This window comes from Neodiprion lecontei, chromosome 5, assembly GCF_021901455.1.
Source record: "Neodiprion lecontei isolate iyNeoLeco1 chromosome 5, iyNeoLeco1.1, whole genome shotgun sequence".
NCBI classification, from domain to species: domain Eukaryota; kingdom Metazoa; phylum Arthropoda; class Insecta; order Hymenoptera; family Diprionidae; genus Neodiprion; species Neodiprion lecontei.
This window is the reverse complement of record NC_060264.1, coordinates 28,408,840-28,423,268: the sequence shown is the minus strand read 5'-3', so window position 1 is coordinate 28,423,268 and position 14,429 is coordinate 28,408,840. Positions and strand designations below refer to the sequence as shown.

The 14,429-nt window shown below is 36.6% G+C and overlaps 2 protein-coding genes across 7 annotated transcripts; one reads left to right on the top strand and one right to left on the bottom strand.

Moving 5' to 3' along the window:
- Positions 1-23: 23 nt before the first annotated feature.
- Positions 24-5,124, top strand: LOC107219151 (CCR4-NOT transcription complex subunit 11). The gene has a single exon (XM_015657250.2). The coding sequence runs from the start codon at positions 1,407-1,409 to the stop codon at positions 2,772-2,774; it is 1,368 nt and encodes a 455-aa protein (XP_015512736.1). The 5' UTR covers positions 24-1,406; the 3' UTR covers positions 2,775-5,124.
- Positions 3,686-14,392, bottom strand: LOC107219184 (transcription initiation factor TFIID subunit 3). Of its 6 annotated transcripts, XR_006904738.1 has the most exons (12): positions 14,080-14,392; positions 13,430-13,640; positions 13,070-13,312; positions 11,762-12,924; positions 11,111-11,668; positions 10,797-10,976; positions 10,528-10,625; positions 10,221-10,333; positions 7,536-7,630; positions 6,509-6,693; positions 6,120-6,220; positions 5,958-5,978 (listed from the first exon to the last, which is right to left on the bottom strand). XR_006904738.1 is itself a non-coding variant. In XM_046742098.1 (11 exons), the coding sequence occupies exons 2-11, from the start codon at positions 13,593-13,595 to the stop codon at positions 5,843-5,845; spliced, it is 2,853 nt and encodes a 950-aa protein (XP_046598054.1). In that variant the 5' UTR covers positions 13,596-13,640; positions 14,080-14,390; the 3' UTR covers positions 3,686-5,842. The 6 variants fall into 6 exon arrangements, 3 of the variants coding, with proteins under 3 accessions (XP_046598054.1, XP_046598055.1, XP_015512808.1); XM_046742098.1 differs by lacking the exon at positions 6,509-6,693 and having other exon boundaries at positions 3,686-5,978; positions 14,080-14,390; XR_006904739.1 differs by lacking the exon at positions 7,536-7,630.
- Positions 14,393-14,429: the final 37 nt, after the last annotated feature.

The window sequence follows — 14,429 nt, the reverse complement described above, 5'->3', positions numbered from 1 at the left end:
ACTGGTGCTTTCGGGGTAAGGTGCTCTCAGTGCTTTGATCACGTGATCAACAGCGTTCAGAAATTTAACAGCTTCCACTATTGATAATTATTATTATTGAATATTGTCATTTAAAAATATCGGCCGTTAAAAACAAAAATGGAAAATTTGAATAAATTGTTTTTATTGCAATGTGAAACAAATATTATGTATGAAATGAAAGTAACGCCAAAAAATGTCGATCACAGTATACTGTACTGCGTTCCGTTTTAAGCAGTAACCAGTATAGCTAACTATACAGGAACGGCTTCGCAGTATACTAAATTGACGACACACCTTACAGTGCTCGCAGTGTATATCGGAACATACCCCAAGTCCGCAATTTGCGATCTAATCCTAAAATTCTACGAGCGACCTCGAGAAATTTTCAAATTCAGGTGGCAATAAAAAAAAAAAAAAACTACACGAAACCTACTGTACCCATTTTTACCAATTTTACCCGACATCCCGAAGTGATTCTACACTACCATGGCCCCTAATAAAATTCACTCAACTGCAGAGAGGCTGAGTATAATGACCTAAAAATACCTACTTTTGGCGTGACGATTATAATCCAAGTAACTCTACAGACCACGATGATGAAAACAATTATCTTCTATGCTGGCGCACAGGAGTTAAAATTTAATTAAGTAAATGATGAAGTATCGCTTTCGGTTTACCGTCAAAATTGATGAATAATGAATGAATTTTGTTAACTCCGTCTTGATACGAATACTCAAAGTAGCAAAACATTGGCGATTGATCAGTTTTCGAGCTTTTCAAGTATAGTCTACAAAATTTGAAAACACTCTCGATCATTTGAAGTAAAATATGATGGATTTTATGAAATAATAAATGCAAAAACGAAAAATGATCGAAGCCAATATGCAACTTTGCAAAGCTTCTCGATTTATCCGCCAAACATTGGATGACATCACGTGGTACAGGATCCGTAAAATATTGACGCCTCATTTTTCTTCCCAATTACTTTGTCCGTGACAACTTGAAAAAAAATGTTTTGCTGAGAGGTTAAGAAACATTGAAGTGACTTCAAGTAATTGAATAAATATGTAAATATTGTAGATTTAAAGTGCATAATCCTTCTAATATCTAATATGTGTAAAATTCTGGGGCTCACTCATTTCCATCAGTAGGAATCTTCGGCAAAGAAAATTTTTTCCCACCGAAACTGAAGGTTACCGTAATAACAACAACATAGTCATTCAAATTGAATTTGCCTAGAAGTGTGTTTCGAAACCCTTCGAAGCTGTACGAAACCTTTGGCGATAAGTATTGTAATTGATTGGTGGATGAAATCTCGACGCTTTCACCGAATATTGACTCCAAAAAACTCTGTACAAACTCATCGATAAAGTCCGCAATTCGTCATGTCTGCAACACCAAAGCAATTATCAAACCTGCTTGATATTCTGGACGAGGAGAACCTGGATACCAGTTTAGAATCACTATCTAATCAGTTACACCAGGCGTTTGCAAAGGAGGATCTCTTCAAAGTCGGAACAACCCTGTTGCTGCTTCTTCAGCACATCGATCTCCTGCCAAACAATGTTCAGCGAATAATGGCGCTCGCTCTTCTCTACGACCTTTATCGAGGCGAGCAACTGGCGTCTACGCCGTTTGCCACAGTGTTCATCCAGGTATTGAAGCCCTCGGATGAGAGTGCTTCAGGTTCGGTGTCTCGGCCAAACTTCTCTGGACACATCCCGGCGCTCTCCAGATGCGAGAAGAACCTGCTTAGCCACCTACTCGGCTATGGAGCCAAAGAGACGATGAAAAAAACAGCGAGACAAATCATAGAAGAGATGTCTCACTCGGCTACTCCTCTCGTCGATCTCACTAGTCTGCAGCTTCAACTAGCCGAAAGGCTGTCGGAACTACCAAGTGTAAGCAAATGTGGAAATCCAGTAATCCTCCCGGATATGGACCGCTCGAAAGCTGGCGAGATAGACAAGACAGTTGGCAGAGCTATAGCGGAGAGTCTTGTGATCGGCGAGCCACCTCTTTGTAGCCAAAGCTATCGGCCAGAATTCCTGAGGCTCACACCACCGTTGTATCACTCCGCAGATGAACTTGCATGGATGAACGTTGAGGAGCCGAGCCAGTTCACGGTTGAGTACGATTCTTCCATGTGTGTGTCTAATTGTGCAGGGGCCGAGGCACGCAGACTGATGGGCAGAGCGTATAAGAGTGCCTTGACGCTCCAGCAGCAACAGCACTTGCTTATGGAGCTAGACGCTGACCCAAAACTCGTTTACCACATCGGTTTGACCCCCGTAAAGCTTCCGGACTTGGTTGAAAACAATCCGCTAATAGCTATTGAAGTCCTGCTGAAGCTTATGCAGTCCAGCCAAATAACAGAGTACTTCAGCGTGCTGGTTAATATGGAGATGTCCTTGCATTCGATGGAAGTTGTGAATAGATTGACAACCACAGTCGATCTACCAACAGAGTTTGTTCACCTTTACATCAGTAATTGCATATCGACTTGCGAAACCATCAAAGATCGATATATGCAAAATCGTTTAGTCCGTCTGGTTTGCGTGTTCCTTCAGTCTCTAATCAGAAACAAGATAATCAATGTTCAAGAACTTTTCATCGAAGTACAAGCCTTTTGCATCGAATTTAGCAGGATTAGAGAAGCTGCTGCGCTCTTCCGGCTGCTTAAACAACTTGAATCTGGTGATATCGGTGGGCTCAATACCCCGCCGGCTAAGAGTAAGATCGATCCTTGCTGAAAAGAGTTATTGCAAGTAATGGAAAACTTGGATTGTAATAAATAGTTAAGAAATGGATCATCGTGGTATTGCAATTGGAAAGTTGAGATGCTTCAGTTGGTATACTCTTCATGGAAATATTGAACCAAATCTTCTGGGCCGCATGGATTCGAATTTTTTTTTAACATTCAATAATAATAAGTATTGACTGATCAGGAAATATTCTGTTACTCAATCGATTTTTTAGCAGAAGAACTAGGTAATGAGTTTTTTTTTTTTTTTTCAAGTCAACTTTGTTTAAATTTGACAATATTATTATTTTTTTTCTTTTTTTTTTTACAAGTATACGTATAATAAGTTCTGTTTTATACAAATTCATCAAATCAATAATTTTGAACTCTTTGTTCCATAATTAATATTTCTGTAAAACGTTTACTTACGTTAATACACAATCTTAGAATTGGGCAAGGACTTCATTCGAAAGTGTAATATCAATAAAATATATACTTTACAGTTAACTAGTTTCTCCTGGCTGTTATTAACCCGTGCAGATATATTTATATACGTATATGATAGATGAAATATTATGGTTAAACAGTTTTAGGAAATAATTTCCAATGATAAATTGACTCTTTAAATTATCGCACACAACGAATCACCTATAAAGTGATTAGAACAAGTCCTGCAATAAATTTAAAACTTATATAAATCCCGTATTTATTCATAGGTAGAAACGAAAATTTAGTCTACAAAATTCAGTTTTTGCAACAAAGTAATACGTCAATGTTATATTTCAACAATTCAAGAAACCATCATGTGTTAATCACCAATGATAGTCTGAACATATTGCGAATAATGATTTTATCAGTAGTTGATCGACTATTGATTTCTCAAGTGAATTCATAAATAATTGAATATAAATATTCGTGCCGTCAATTTTCTGTATTGTTATATTAAATATATTTATATGACATAGGCATAACTGAAGCCATAAATGTGTCTTTTTACAGGCAATACACATAAAGTACGGATCGTATGGCTACAGAAAATACAGGTCTTGTTTCAAGCTGGTCGATTTTCTAATAAGCTTACGACACTGCTTTATATTTCATATACTTTCTATACCTATACTATACTTTCAACCTATAGTATGATATTTTATGATACATGATTCGAGTCGTCCTCAGACGTGTATCTTTTAAATAAAGATTGTTATTATTATACACAACATTTTTAAAAATTATCTTCCAATTCCAATCATTTATATTAGCTCAGTGTTACTTTAATTACTATTGTTACAATCATTGTCAACGTCATCATCATCATCATAATGATTATTATTATTATTATTGTTATTATTATTATTGTTATTATTATTACTACTACTACTACTATAATATATACACGTAGAATATAATTTGACTTTTAAAGAGAAAATTAGTTGTACTCTAATTCATGTATAGGTATAACATTACATTAAGTGTTACGAGACCGCAAATGGACTTTAAAATTTTTATTAGAAACCAAACTTGGTCAGACTGGATTTGATCCATTTTATTCATGTGACATATCTGTTGTTTTCTATGACCGTAAACGTAAAACCGTTACACCTTTAAATTGTTATGCGAATTTGTACAATATTCTATACTTTATCCTGATGCAATCTCAAGCGGACGCAAAAGCTTGTGTAAATAGATCGTGTGAAAAGAAATCAAAAAGAGAATAATCGTATTCACGTATGAAGAGGAGAATTAAAAAAAGCTGTCGGTGCCATTTATTTATTCCATTTTATTTTTAATATTTTTTTTAATTTAAAAATTTTACTTTTAAATTCCCAATGATAAATAACTATGCAGTAATTTTACAGTTGCAGGCACTTGCACATTTTTTGATTTCTCCTCTTCGTAAGTGCAACTAACAACAATTTCAGAATTTTTCATCGCTCTGGTTAGGTGTAAATCAATCAAATTTCGATTGAACATCTAACACAACAATATCTCACAATCTTCAACTAATTTTCAATCATTCAATCAACGAAAGGTATCAACAAGTACCTTTAATTTATGTACAAAAATCCTTAATCACTATGATGATATCTTGAGAAGTATTTGATCACTTCATCGATTCAATTTATCTCAGATGCAACAATGCGGGTCAGTCGGAATCTCTTAGCCGTTACCTCGCACATTATAAAATTGCGAAAGTACAACTACGGATGAGATTTTAAATCTTATGGTCCCTGATCGCTCAGCAAAGATGCCTCTATCAGGTTAATATAAATGGTTCTACTCGTAAATTTTGAGTTAAAAAAACAGAGAACTAAACATATGGAATTCATAATTTATTGTTAGTCTTTTCAAAAATATCAAATTAAAAAAAAAAAAAAATTAACTCTAATTACAACGCCTACCGATATATGAGGTTAAAGTTAGTACGTTGCCTTGATAAAACGTTAGGAAGAAAAATCATCACTTTGCAATTTTAGAATGATTTTGAAAGAGTTGAGTTTTAAAAATATGAAAACGTTTCTGCCTCGTTACGATTTACTCAATTTCGGACGAAATTAAAGTTGCGAAAAAACTATTCTTCTTAAACATTCATTATAAAATTAACGTTACTGATTTCAACCTCATCACAATATTAGGAAATTATAGGCTGGTGATAGAACAAACTTTTCTGAATAACTAGAGACCAAAGATGCCAAAGTTGTGCAGCTACGATCTATTTCCTAAACGGAACCCAACAATAACGTTCAATCCTTCTGAAATTTAAGCTAACTATGTCTAATATTCAACACCATTATTTTTCTTCTTCGTCTTTGTACTTTTCTACAATGCGGCAATGTCTTTAAGTCGTTTTCCTTTCTTGACTGTTGTTTGCATTTTCAATCCGCTCTTTTTACCCTTTGTTTTAGGCTTTGCAGTTTTTGTTTTAAACCCTTTCATCTGTACTTTGAGTTCCTTCTTGGACACCTTTTTTCCCTTCATACCAACCCCTTTCATGCTAATTTTGTTGCCACCCTTTAGCTTCACCTTAGCTGTAGATTGGCTGGGTAAACCGGGCCTTCCACCAGGCCCGGTTAGCTTATACTAGGCAGTCACCTTCACCTTTTTCTTACGCTTCTTTTTCTTCTTGTCATGATGAAGCTCTTGCTTTTTAGCTATGCACAAACGGCAATACCAATCCTCGTTCTTTGCAGGCGGTACTTGCATACCTACGCAAACCCTGAAATTTTTATAAAGAAATTAAATAGTGATGCAATCTTTACGCAAAATCTCAGTTTCACGAGTTTTTAGACTGATGAAAATTGTCGTAGTTTTTTTTTCTACGTTTCTCAATGACTTATTCATATCAATAAATTCTTACCAATGATACCAAGCGTCGCAATCGTCGCATCCAATCATAGGAGTACCATCGTCCTGGTTTCCACAAGCAGGACATATCCATACTTGTCTTCCCTCTTGATCCTGTAAAACTCGTAGAGTAATGGAATCCGTACGTTTTGAAAAACTAGAGAACAACCCAACCCATTTAGCAAGAAATTATTCCTGTGTACCTTTTTTTTTCTTTACTGACTCGAATTGCGTCAACGAATGTAACAATATTTTATCAAAACTTTGAATATCCAAGATCGAGCATTGATTAAATCATTTGTAAGTCACATTAGATCATTTGGGCTCGCCCTAACACGGATTTTTATGAATGACTAGGTTGTCGAAATAGGCAAAAAAATTTTAATGGTTTTCATGACTGACTGTAGTAGCGTAGCGTGCGAGCCCAGCCTCTTGAGGAGGACCGAAGTGGCAATTTGCAAAAAATTGTAAGACAGCTCCTCTCGTTCAGACGCCGAATCAGCGAGCTACAATTTGAACTTGGTCCGGCTGCACCCGGACAAGGTTTTCTGCAGTTTTCCTTGTGCACTGTGCAAATGCGGGTCTTTCTATTGACATACCCAAAAAGGTATGGCGTGTTTCGAAGTTATTATAATTATTGTCGTGTGACTGAATTAATTTAAGTGTTTTCTTTTTTTTTTAAATTTTTTGAAATAAGCAGTGATGATTGTAGGAATGAGGGTCGAATTGTAAAGTAGCGCAGCACATGATAATATGATGAATAAAGATTGGTCTCCGATACTTGTCTCTTCTTTAGATTAAAAAACTGCCTTGACATTCCAACGTAGGTATATCGCATCAGAATACAAAGTTAACAGCCAACAATGCTCTTTTTTTTAAAGGAGTTTTGTTTGTAAAGGAGGCAGAATGCATCACACAGTATTATCGATTTTCCAGCTTTAACTTTGTAATAATAAAGTAATACTAAAGCCTAAGAATTAAAACACTATTGAGCGTTTTCTAACTTTTATAAAACTAAAAGTACCAGGCACCTTTAATCCTGCCTTTTAAACAATCCCTGTATTGAACCACGCTCGCAAATAACTCGCAAACCGTGAGTTTAAAAATCGCGCAAGTCTCAACAGAATCAGAATACGTGGATTTCAAATCTCTCCTCGCAAAAATAAACCTTTGTTAGATAATAGCCGCAAGAGGAGACAGGGATTAATTGTTTGAGCGAACATCTTTGCTAGATTTTACTTTTCATCAAACCTATTAGTATTTCAAACATTTCGTAGCGCTGCCTAAAGCTTTACATTTGTATCGAACGATATTATATCGGAACGCAATGTACCTTATCTATGGTCGTTTGTTCCCATTAAAAACGGAGTGATAATCGCCGCGTACTCCTCTCTCATTCAAGTAGGGAGTGAATTACTCGTTTACTCACCACGGTGGTGGCGGTTGTTGGTGTCGCAGTGTTCACCCCATTTTCTTTATCTTCCTTGATGTCCTCTTTCTTCGTAATCCCATCTGCTTTCACCTCTGTGCCGGCAAAACCTTTGGTTATATTGCTGACTCTTCGCGCATGCTAAACACATTACACTATGCAAGCAGCATGCAGCTTAATTTGAACTACAAAAAACCGTTTCGCCAGTACCTTGTAAACGCTATTGCTAACATCAATGTATTAAATATTTTTCTCTAAATTTCAATGCGTTTAGAATTATTCTGAAATAGTTTTTAATTTAAGATGATAGAAAGTACGTCGCTTTTTTTTAAACCATGCTTTCACGGTATCTGTGATAAAAATGTGATGTTTGTTTCGTTATAGCTATTTTACTTCTACAAGCTAGAATTGAGTGGTAAAAAGAAACTTTAATACAGAAATGAAAAACTCTAAGGAGGCATGAAAGAAAAACACAAAACCAAAAGGGATACGAAATAAGTCGTAGTTCGCGCATCTTCTGTTACTTTGACTGTTATTTTGCGCCATCATATCAGTCAAGTTAAAATCATATTTCGCAAATGTAGTGGAACGTATTTGATATATGATTAAAAGCGTGCAATTTTACTTACATAGATATAAATACTTTTAGTTCAGAGTAATTACAGGGAAATTTTCAATTTCTATATTCATGCTTATATAGGACCTAAATTGGCTCAGTTATTAAGAAATATATTAATTCTAGGAAAGAATCTTTTACCTAGCATTAGCTTAAAAAATATTCGAATCTTGAAAAAATGCACAATGATAGTCAAGTGATTGAGTAATAAATAGATAGATAGATAAATAAAAAAATAAATAAATAATTAAATAAATAAATAAATATACACACTGTGCAGTAGAGAAATGTGCTACGTTTTAAATTACAGAGTGCGCACTAACAGAGTTTAACGATAAATGGTTATAATCATAATTCATCATAGCGCTGAGGTGTACAGAAGAAACCGCAAAGAAGCCGAAAGAAGTTCACATAAAGTCACAGCCATTTAAAAGTGTCCACGAAATTAGTTTGTTTTTTTTTTCTTTCTGTGTCAAATATGATTTTATGAACTAAATTTGATTAAACAGCGTAGTCATATATCTGAAGACGGGTTAAGTACTTCGTCTTAGACAAAGCTGCATCGATAGAGACAAAGTTACGGATTCACATAAGTGCAGTTGACTTTTTACTTTCGGCTAGTAAATTAACGTTCGCTTTCAGGGATGCTGCCTATATTTCAGAATAAGAAGAGACAAGTACAACCGACGTTATTAAAACATTACGTGGATGAATGAATGAATGATTGAATGATCGAATGAATTAGTAAATAAATCACCAATGAAACGCTGAAAATTGGCGAGAATATAAGAGTGAAAAACAAAGTTAAGATGTCATTCAAAATAAATATGCAAATACTTTCAGCGGGAGACGAGATACAGATTTTTTAACAATGATTCCTTTTAAAAACATTTGCAAAGACTTTCCGTTGATAACTGGTAATTTTTCAAGGATAGAAAATACGCTGATAGAAGCTAGCACAAAGAATTTCAGTGTGAGAAAAAAAGAACTGTGTAAAATAACAATTAGAAGAAAAACAATAATTTTTACTTGGCAAACTCTAAATACGTATAAAAATATTTTGGCCAATGTCATCTACGTAATTATATGTACAAAATTGTATATAGTAACGTTTTGTAAAGCGTCAACTAAAATTGTATATAGTAACGTTTTTTAAAGCGTTAACTAAAACTGAAAACTATACCGCCACCATAAGTTCTAGATGCATAGAAAACGTAGAGCAAACGAAGACGAGACATAATAAAGTGAGGTTTTGAAACCTGTGTTTTTGTTATATTGGATGGGTTGGGCCGTTACTCATTAACTGTAATACTTCTGCAACCTCACGTGAAAGATCAAACTAATTTCTCATTCACCGACAAATAAGCGTGATACGATTTTATTTTTAGAGAAAATTTGGAAAAAAAATAAACAGATATTCGTACTACGATCAGACGACAAATTCTGAGTTCGATGCAAATATTTACATATGAGGTTGCAGAAGAAAATTAAAAGACTGCGAGATCACAACAAGTAAATGTTCAGAGGTGCCCACCAGAATGAATGAATTGTAATTTTATCAAAATGTAAAAATGATCTGCCTTCCTGGATCCATTTACATCGTGGACTAATATCAAAAAATCACGACTGATCTGAGTGTAAAAAAATGCAGATGAAGGAATAAATATGATCTCGCAATCTCTGAAGCAGTGACAAAGTTTTTCAACCGCTCTGTCCGTATTATTTTATATTTAACACACGTGTCAGTAATTTTTTGCAAAACAGAGAACTTGGGCTTGGAATTGAAGTTTAGTATACTAAGTAAAAGTGAATAATAAAACTTTTGTCACTGCTAAAATAATAAGCGAACGTACTTACGAAGTAAAACGATGCTTGCTGCTGAAGTAACATAGGGCTTGGAATATCGGGTGTTTTGGAATAGGATAAAACTGAAGATTCTCTGGGCGGAAGTGTTTTGAATAGGGATTTTTTAGCCCGAGGTGTTGGAGTTGAGGAAATATGGGCCGTAACATTGATATCAGAAGAAAAGGTAGGGCTGACGTCTAAAAGCCCATCCTCCATTCTCTTACTTGTTGACTTCTGCTTCGGTGGCCTAGTTATTAACGCTGATATCTTAGCCAATTCAGGACTCGGCTCGCGTTTAACTTCGTCGTCAGGTTTCTTAAGCAGTGGTTTTATCGTTCTGTAAAAATTGAAAATGTTTCATTATATTTGTCACGGTCAACTTCCATTACTGTAAACTTGATGACATCATTTTGAAAAGAAAATTCTGCACCACTGAATCGCAATGCCTGGAGGGTTTCTAGGACACTTAGAAAAACAGGATGGTAAGCAATATCCAGATTTAAGTGTATCTTATGGATTCAGGATACTCACATTTTCGTCAAAGGTGTCGTATCAGGTGTTGGTGGTCTAGGAGACGCTGGACCAAGTTTCAACGTGATTTTAGGCACACCTTCGGCTTTATCCTCTTTCTGAAATATCAGATACCAAATTATTAGTTCACTGTTTGAAATAACAAACCTGACCGAGATTCTTTGAAACGCCAATAACTTGTTCGTAAAATTGATTTATGCGTATTTTTTTATTCAGAGTGAAGATGCGAACCGGGATCTAGAATTCAAATGTGTAAGCAAATTATTTACGTCTTTGTCTTTGCGTTTTTCTTTCTTTTCTCGCTTTTCCTTAATCTTCTCAGCTTTTTCCTTTTTCTCGCCCTTTTCTTTTTTCTCCTTATTTTTTTCTCCCTTCTCTTTATGTTTTTCCTTCTTCTCTTTCTTCTTTTTCAGCTTATCTTTCTTCTCTTTTTTGTGCTCTTTCAATTTCTGCAACAGGTAATTGTTAGCAATAGTTTAAATATGTGTAAAAATTGATTGCCGGCAAATAACAACAGTTCATTTTCTATTCAAACTACAAACTTTCTCTCAATACGACTCCATAGCATAAAAAACAACATTACCTTGTCAATTTTATCAACTTTCGGGCTCTTTGGTGTGAGCAAAGAGGAATTGGTCACAAAATTATTATTTATTACTGGTAAAACTAAATTCGAAGGTTGCAAGGTTGGGGTGATGGGTTGCGCCACAAACTCCTTGTCATGTTTAGAGATTTTTGGGATCTTCTCGGGTTTCTCTTTTTCCACTTTTTCGGGCTTTGCTGGTGGGATAGGTAAGCTGGGCACCGCTGGTATAGGAAGCGGTTTCTCCCGTTCAGAAGGCTTAGATTTTGGAGGTGGAAAGTCGTCTACTTTAGTGTTCAGTCCAACGAATCTTGGGGGCAATGGTAAATTAGGCATTGCAGGATGCGGCACCCCTCTGCTCAGTGGAAGAGGAAACCTTGGAAACAATGGGTGACCAATGGGAGGCGGAATGAGACCAGGAGCTGGTGGAAAAGTTGGAAAGAATGGAAACGGCATTGTCGGAGGCAGTCCTAATTCTCTAAGTGGCGGTTCTGGTGCCTGCGGAGTCTTTGGCCTCTCCGGTGTATCCGGCTCCACCAAATCGTTTGACATTTTGATCTAAAGAAACATGAAACCAAAGCGTCATTATGGGTTGATGAGATACCGGTGGTAATTTGTAAAAACTACTTGACATCATTGACAATTTTTTACCTTTTTGGGACTAATGCATTGCTTGGGACTTTTTAATTTGGTTTCCTTCTTTTTTCCTTTCTCTTTCCGTTTCTTTTTCTGATCTATAACCACAGGTACGTTAAGTTCTGGAGTTTTAGGCGTACTAGGAGTGCCTGGTGGCGACATATCATCGAACATGTAGATGTCAGAGGATGGGCTTTGAAGACCAGTTGGATCCCCGGAATCAGGTTGTACATGTACATCGGGTGTATGGGGTGTCTTCTTCTCCTCAGTTTTCGCCTCTGAGTCAATTTTTCTGTTCAGCTTCTCGATATTCTCGTCGATTATCAAACCTGGCGAACTTTCACGCGAGTCCAAATCCTTGTGTTTATTCTCTGGAGTATCCTTTTCTTTATCGTCCCGGGGCTTTGAGATTTTCTTGAAAATGTTGAGCTTCTGTTTGTCGGGCTCGGACGGTAACTTGTCTACCTTCTCTTCTTTCCTTTCTTGCACCAAACTACTGTTCGTTGGTTCAGATTTTTCTAGCTTCATTTTTGGCTGCACTACTTTAGGAGGCTTCGGACTCCCGGCAGGTTTTGGAGGTGAAAGTTTAGGTGTTGAAGGCCTTGCTGAAGGACCAGCTATCCCTGTTTGGCTCTTGCCACCACCTGGCTTTAGGGCTTTCAATTTGGCAAGTTCCTTCATGCCAGCTAATTTTTTAACTTTACTATCATCAATTTTATCTGGTTTAAAGAGCTCCTTCGCTCTGTCCTTCTTCTTATTTTCTTTATCAAGTTTCCTATCTTCTCCATTCTTTTTATTCACAATTTTCTTTGGCTTTTTGTCGGAATTCAATTCAGGGGGAACCATTGGATACGAGCTTGGCGACGGAGAGTCTGATCGAGCTTGTTGAGGTGTTCGAGCTTCGGGAAGTTTCCCCTCCCTGGCAGGGGACAAAAACCCTGAAGTAGTCATCATCACACTATGAATCTCACGCAGTGGTCTACCTTCCTCGACTACTCTTGGTCGCTTAGCTATTGGACTTTCAAGAGACACTGGATCTCCAGGGCGTTTGAAAACCACTTGTGGCGACGTACTTTGTGGCGATATGTTCGCCGATCCGTCAGGTGGAGAGCCGTTTAAAGGCGTTACTTCTGGAGTTGTTTCAGATGGGTTTTCAGATTTAGTTGGAGGATATTCATCTACAATATGAAATATTGATTCCCAGTTTTAATTGGAACAAAATCATCAAGAGTTTTCGTGTTAGGGAATATTAATTTTTTTAAACTTATCCAATGATCAGTTTTTGTGCATTTCGTAACTCGCATATTTCTCATCAACTCATACCTTCTGTGTCAGGGTACATAGCTGGCAAGTGTTCGTGAACATGAACAGGCCTAGTAACGACCTCTCTGCTTCCTGGCTTCAAAAAATTCATATGACTTTCGCGAGGTACAGGAAATTTAGGTACCTCGATGGCACATGGGACTGAATCAACATTTTTAACGTATTCTGCTAGTTCTTGAATGTCTATATTCATGTGCTGAAAGGCTAATCCAAGATCATCGAGGTTCGGTTCCGTTTTTCCCACTGAAATTAATCATATATGCTTCAATTCACTTGCAGTACAATTAAATGTTTGGTTTTATTTATGAAACCTTATGTTTCTGAATTTAGGATTCTTATAGTTCAAAAGTGGCTACTCACAGACTTCGGCATATTGGTGAGTCAATTTAGATGTCCTCGTTAGGTACTCTTGCATGAGATCGACCAAGAATTCCAGCGGCGTAGAATTTATTGAGTGCCATCCGATCGTTTGGCATATTTGAGCCACCACTACTCTTAATACGTTTCTACTGTATTCTGCTGCCATTTTGACAATATTCAAAAATTTTACTCATAGGACAACACTGATGACCTGAAAAACAATAATCAACCCTCTTTTATTTCTACAAAGATAAATCTAGGTGACTCACTCAGACTAGATCGTTGTGAGTGAGGATAAAATTTTACGGAGGTATTCCACCTTCAGTTTGGTATATTCTCAATCAGATAAACTAGCACGATAATACAGAACTAACCTAGCAAAAAAGTCAGTACATTTTTTTTAGGAAATTTCTCGATAATTCAAAGGAACTGTGTAAATGAAATGTATGGAAATTAACTTGTTCACAACATTGCAGCAGTGACCCGATGTACAGAAATATACTCCTGCGAAATGCTGAGGAGTAATCGAATACTAATATCTTTTTTCAAAATAATTATTTCACAGGTGAAAGACTTCCGTATCTTTGCATAGTAGACAAGTTGGAAAGTTCACCTACCCCAGAAAGTGAACGCGAGAAATTACTTCTTACCTGATAAAACTTTATCCGCCGTTGAGAGACTTGGATTTTTACGTTGACATCACAGAAATTCGCCTAGACTTAGTTCTCGGCATTGTTTTGCACAATTATTCACAAACGTAATACATGAACCTGCCAAAAATACGACAAAAAGAACAGCGTAACGCACTCCGGAACACTCGCCTCGCCACCATTTCTAGTCTTGGCAAGCAGTCAACCATAGACTTCTACTATTCCTGGTAGCTATTGCCAAGCCATAGACTATCTATTATATATGAAATCATTCCCAGTCGTTCCTCTTTCCGCGAAACTTACAGGACTAACGACAAACCAGAGAGGACAAACAGCCACGGAACAGCGGA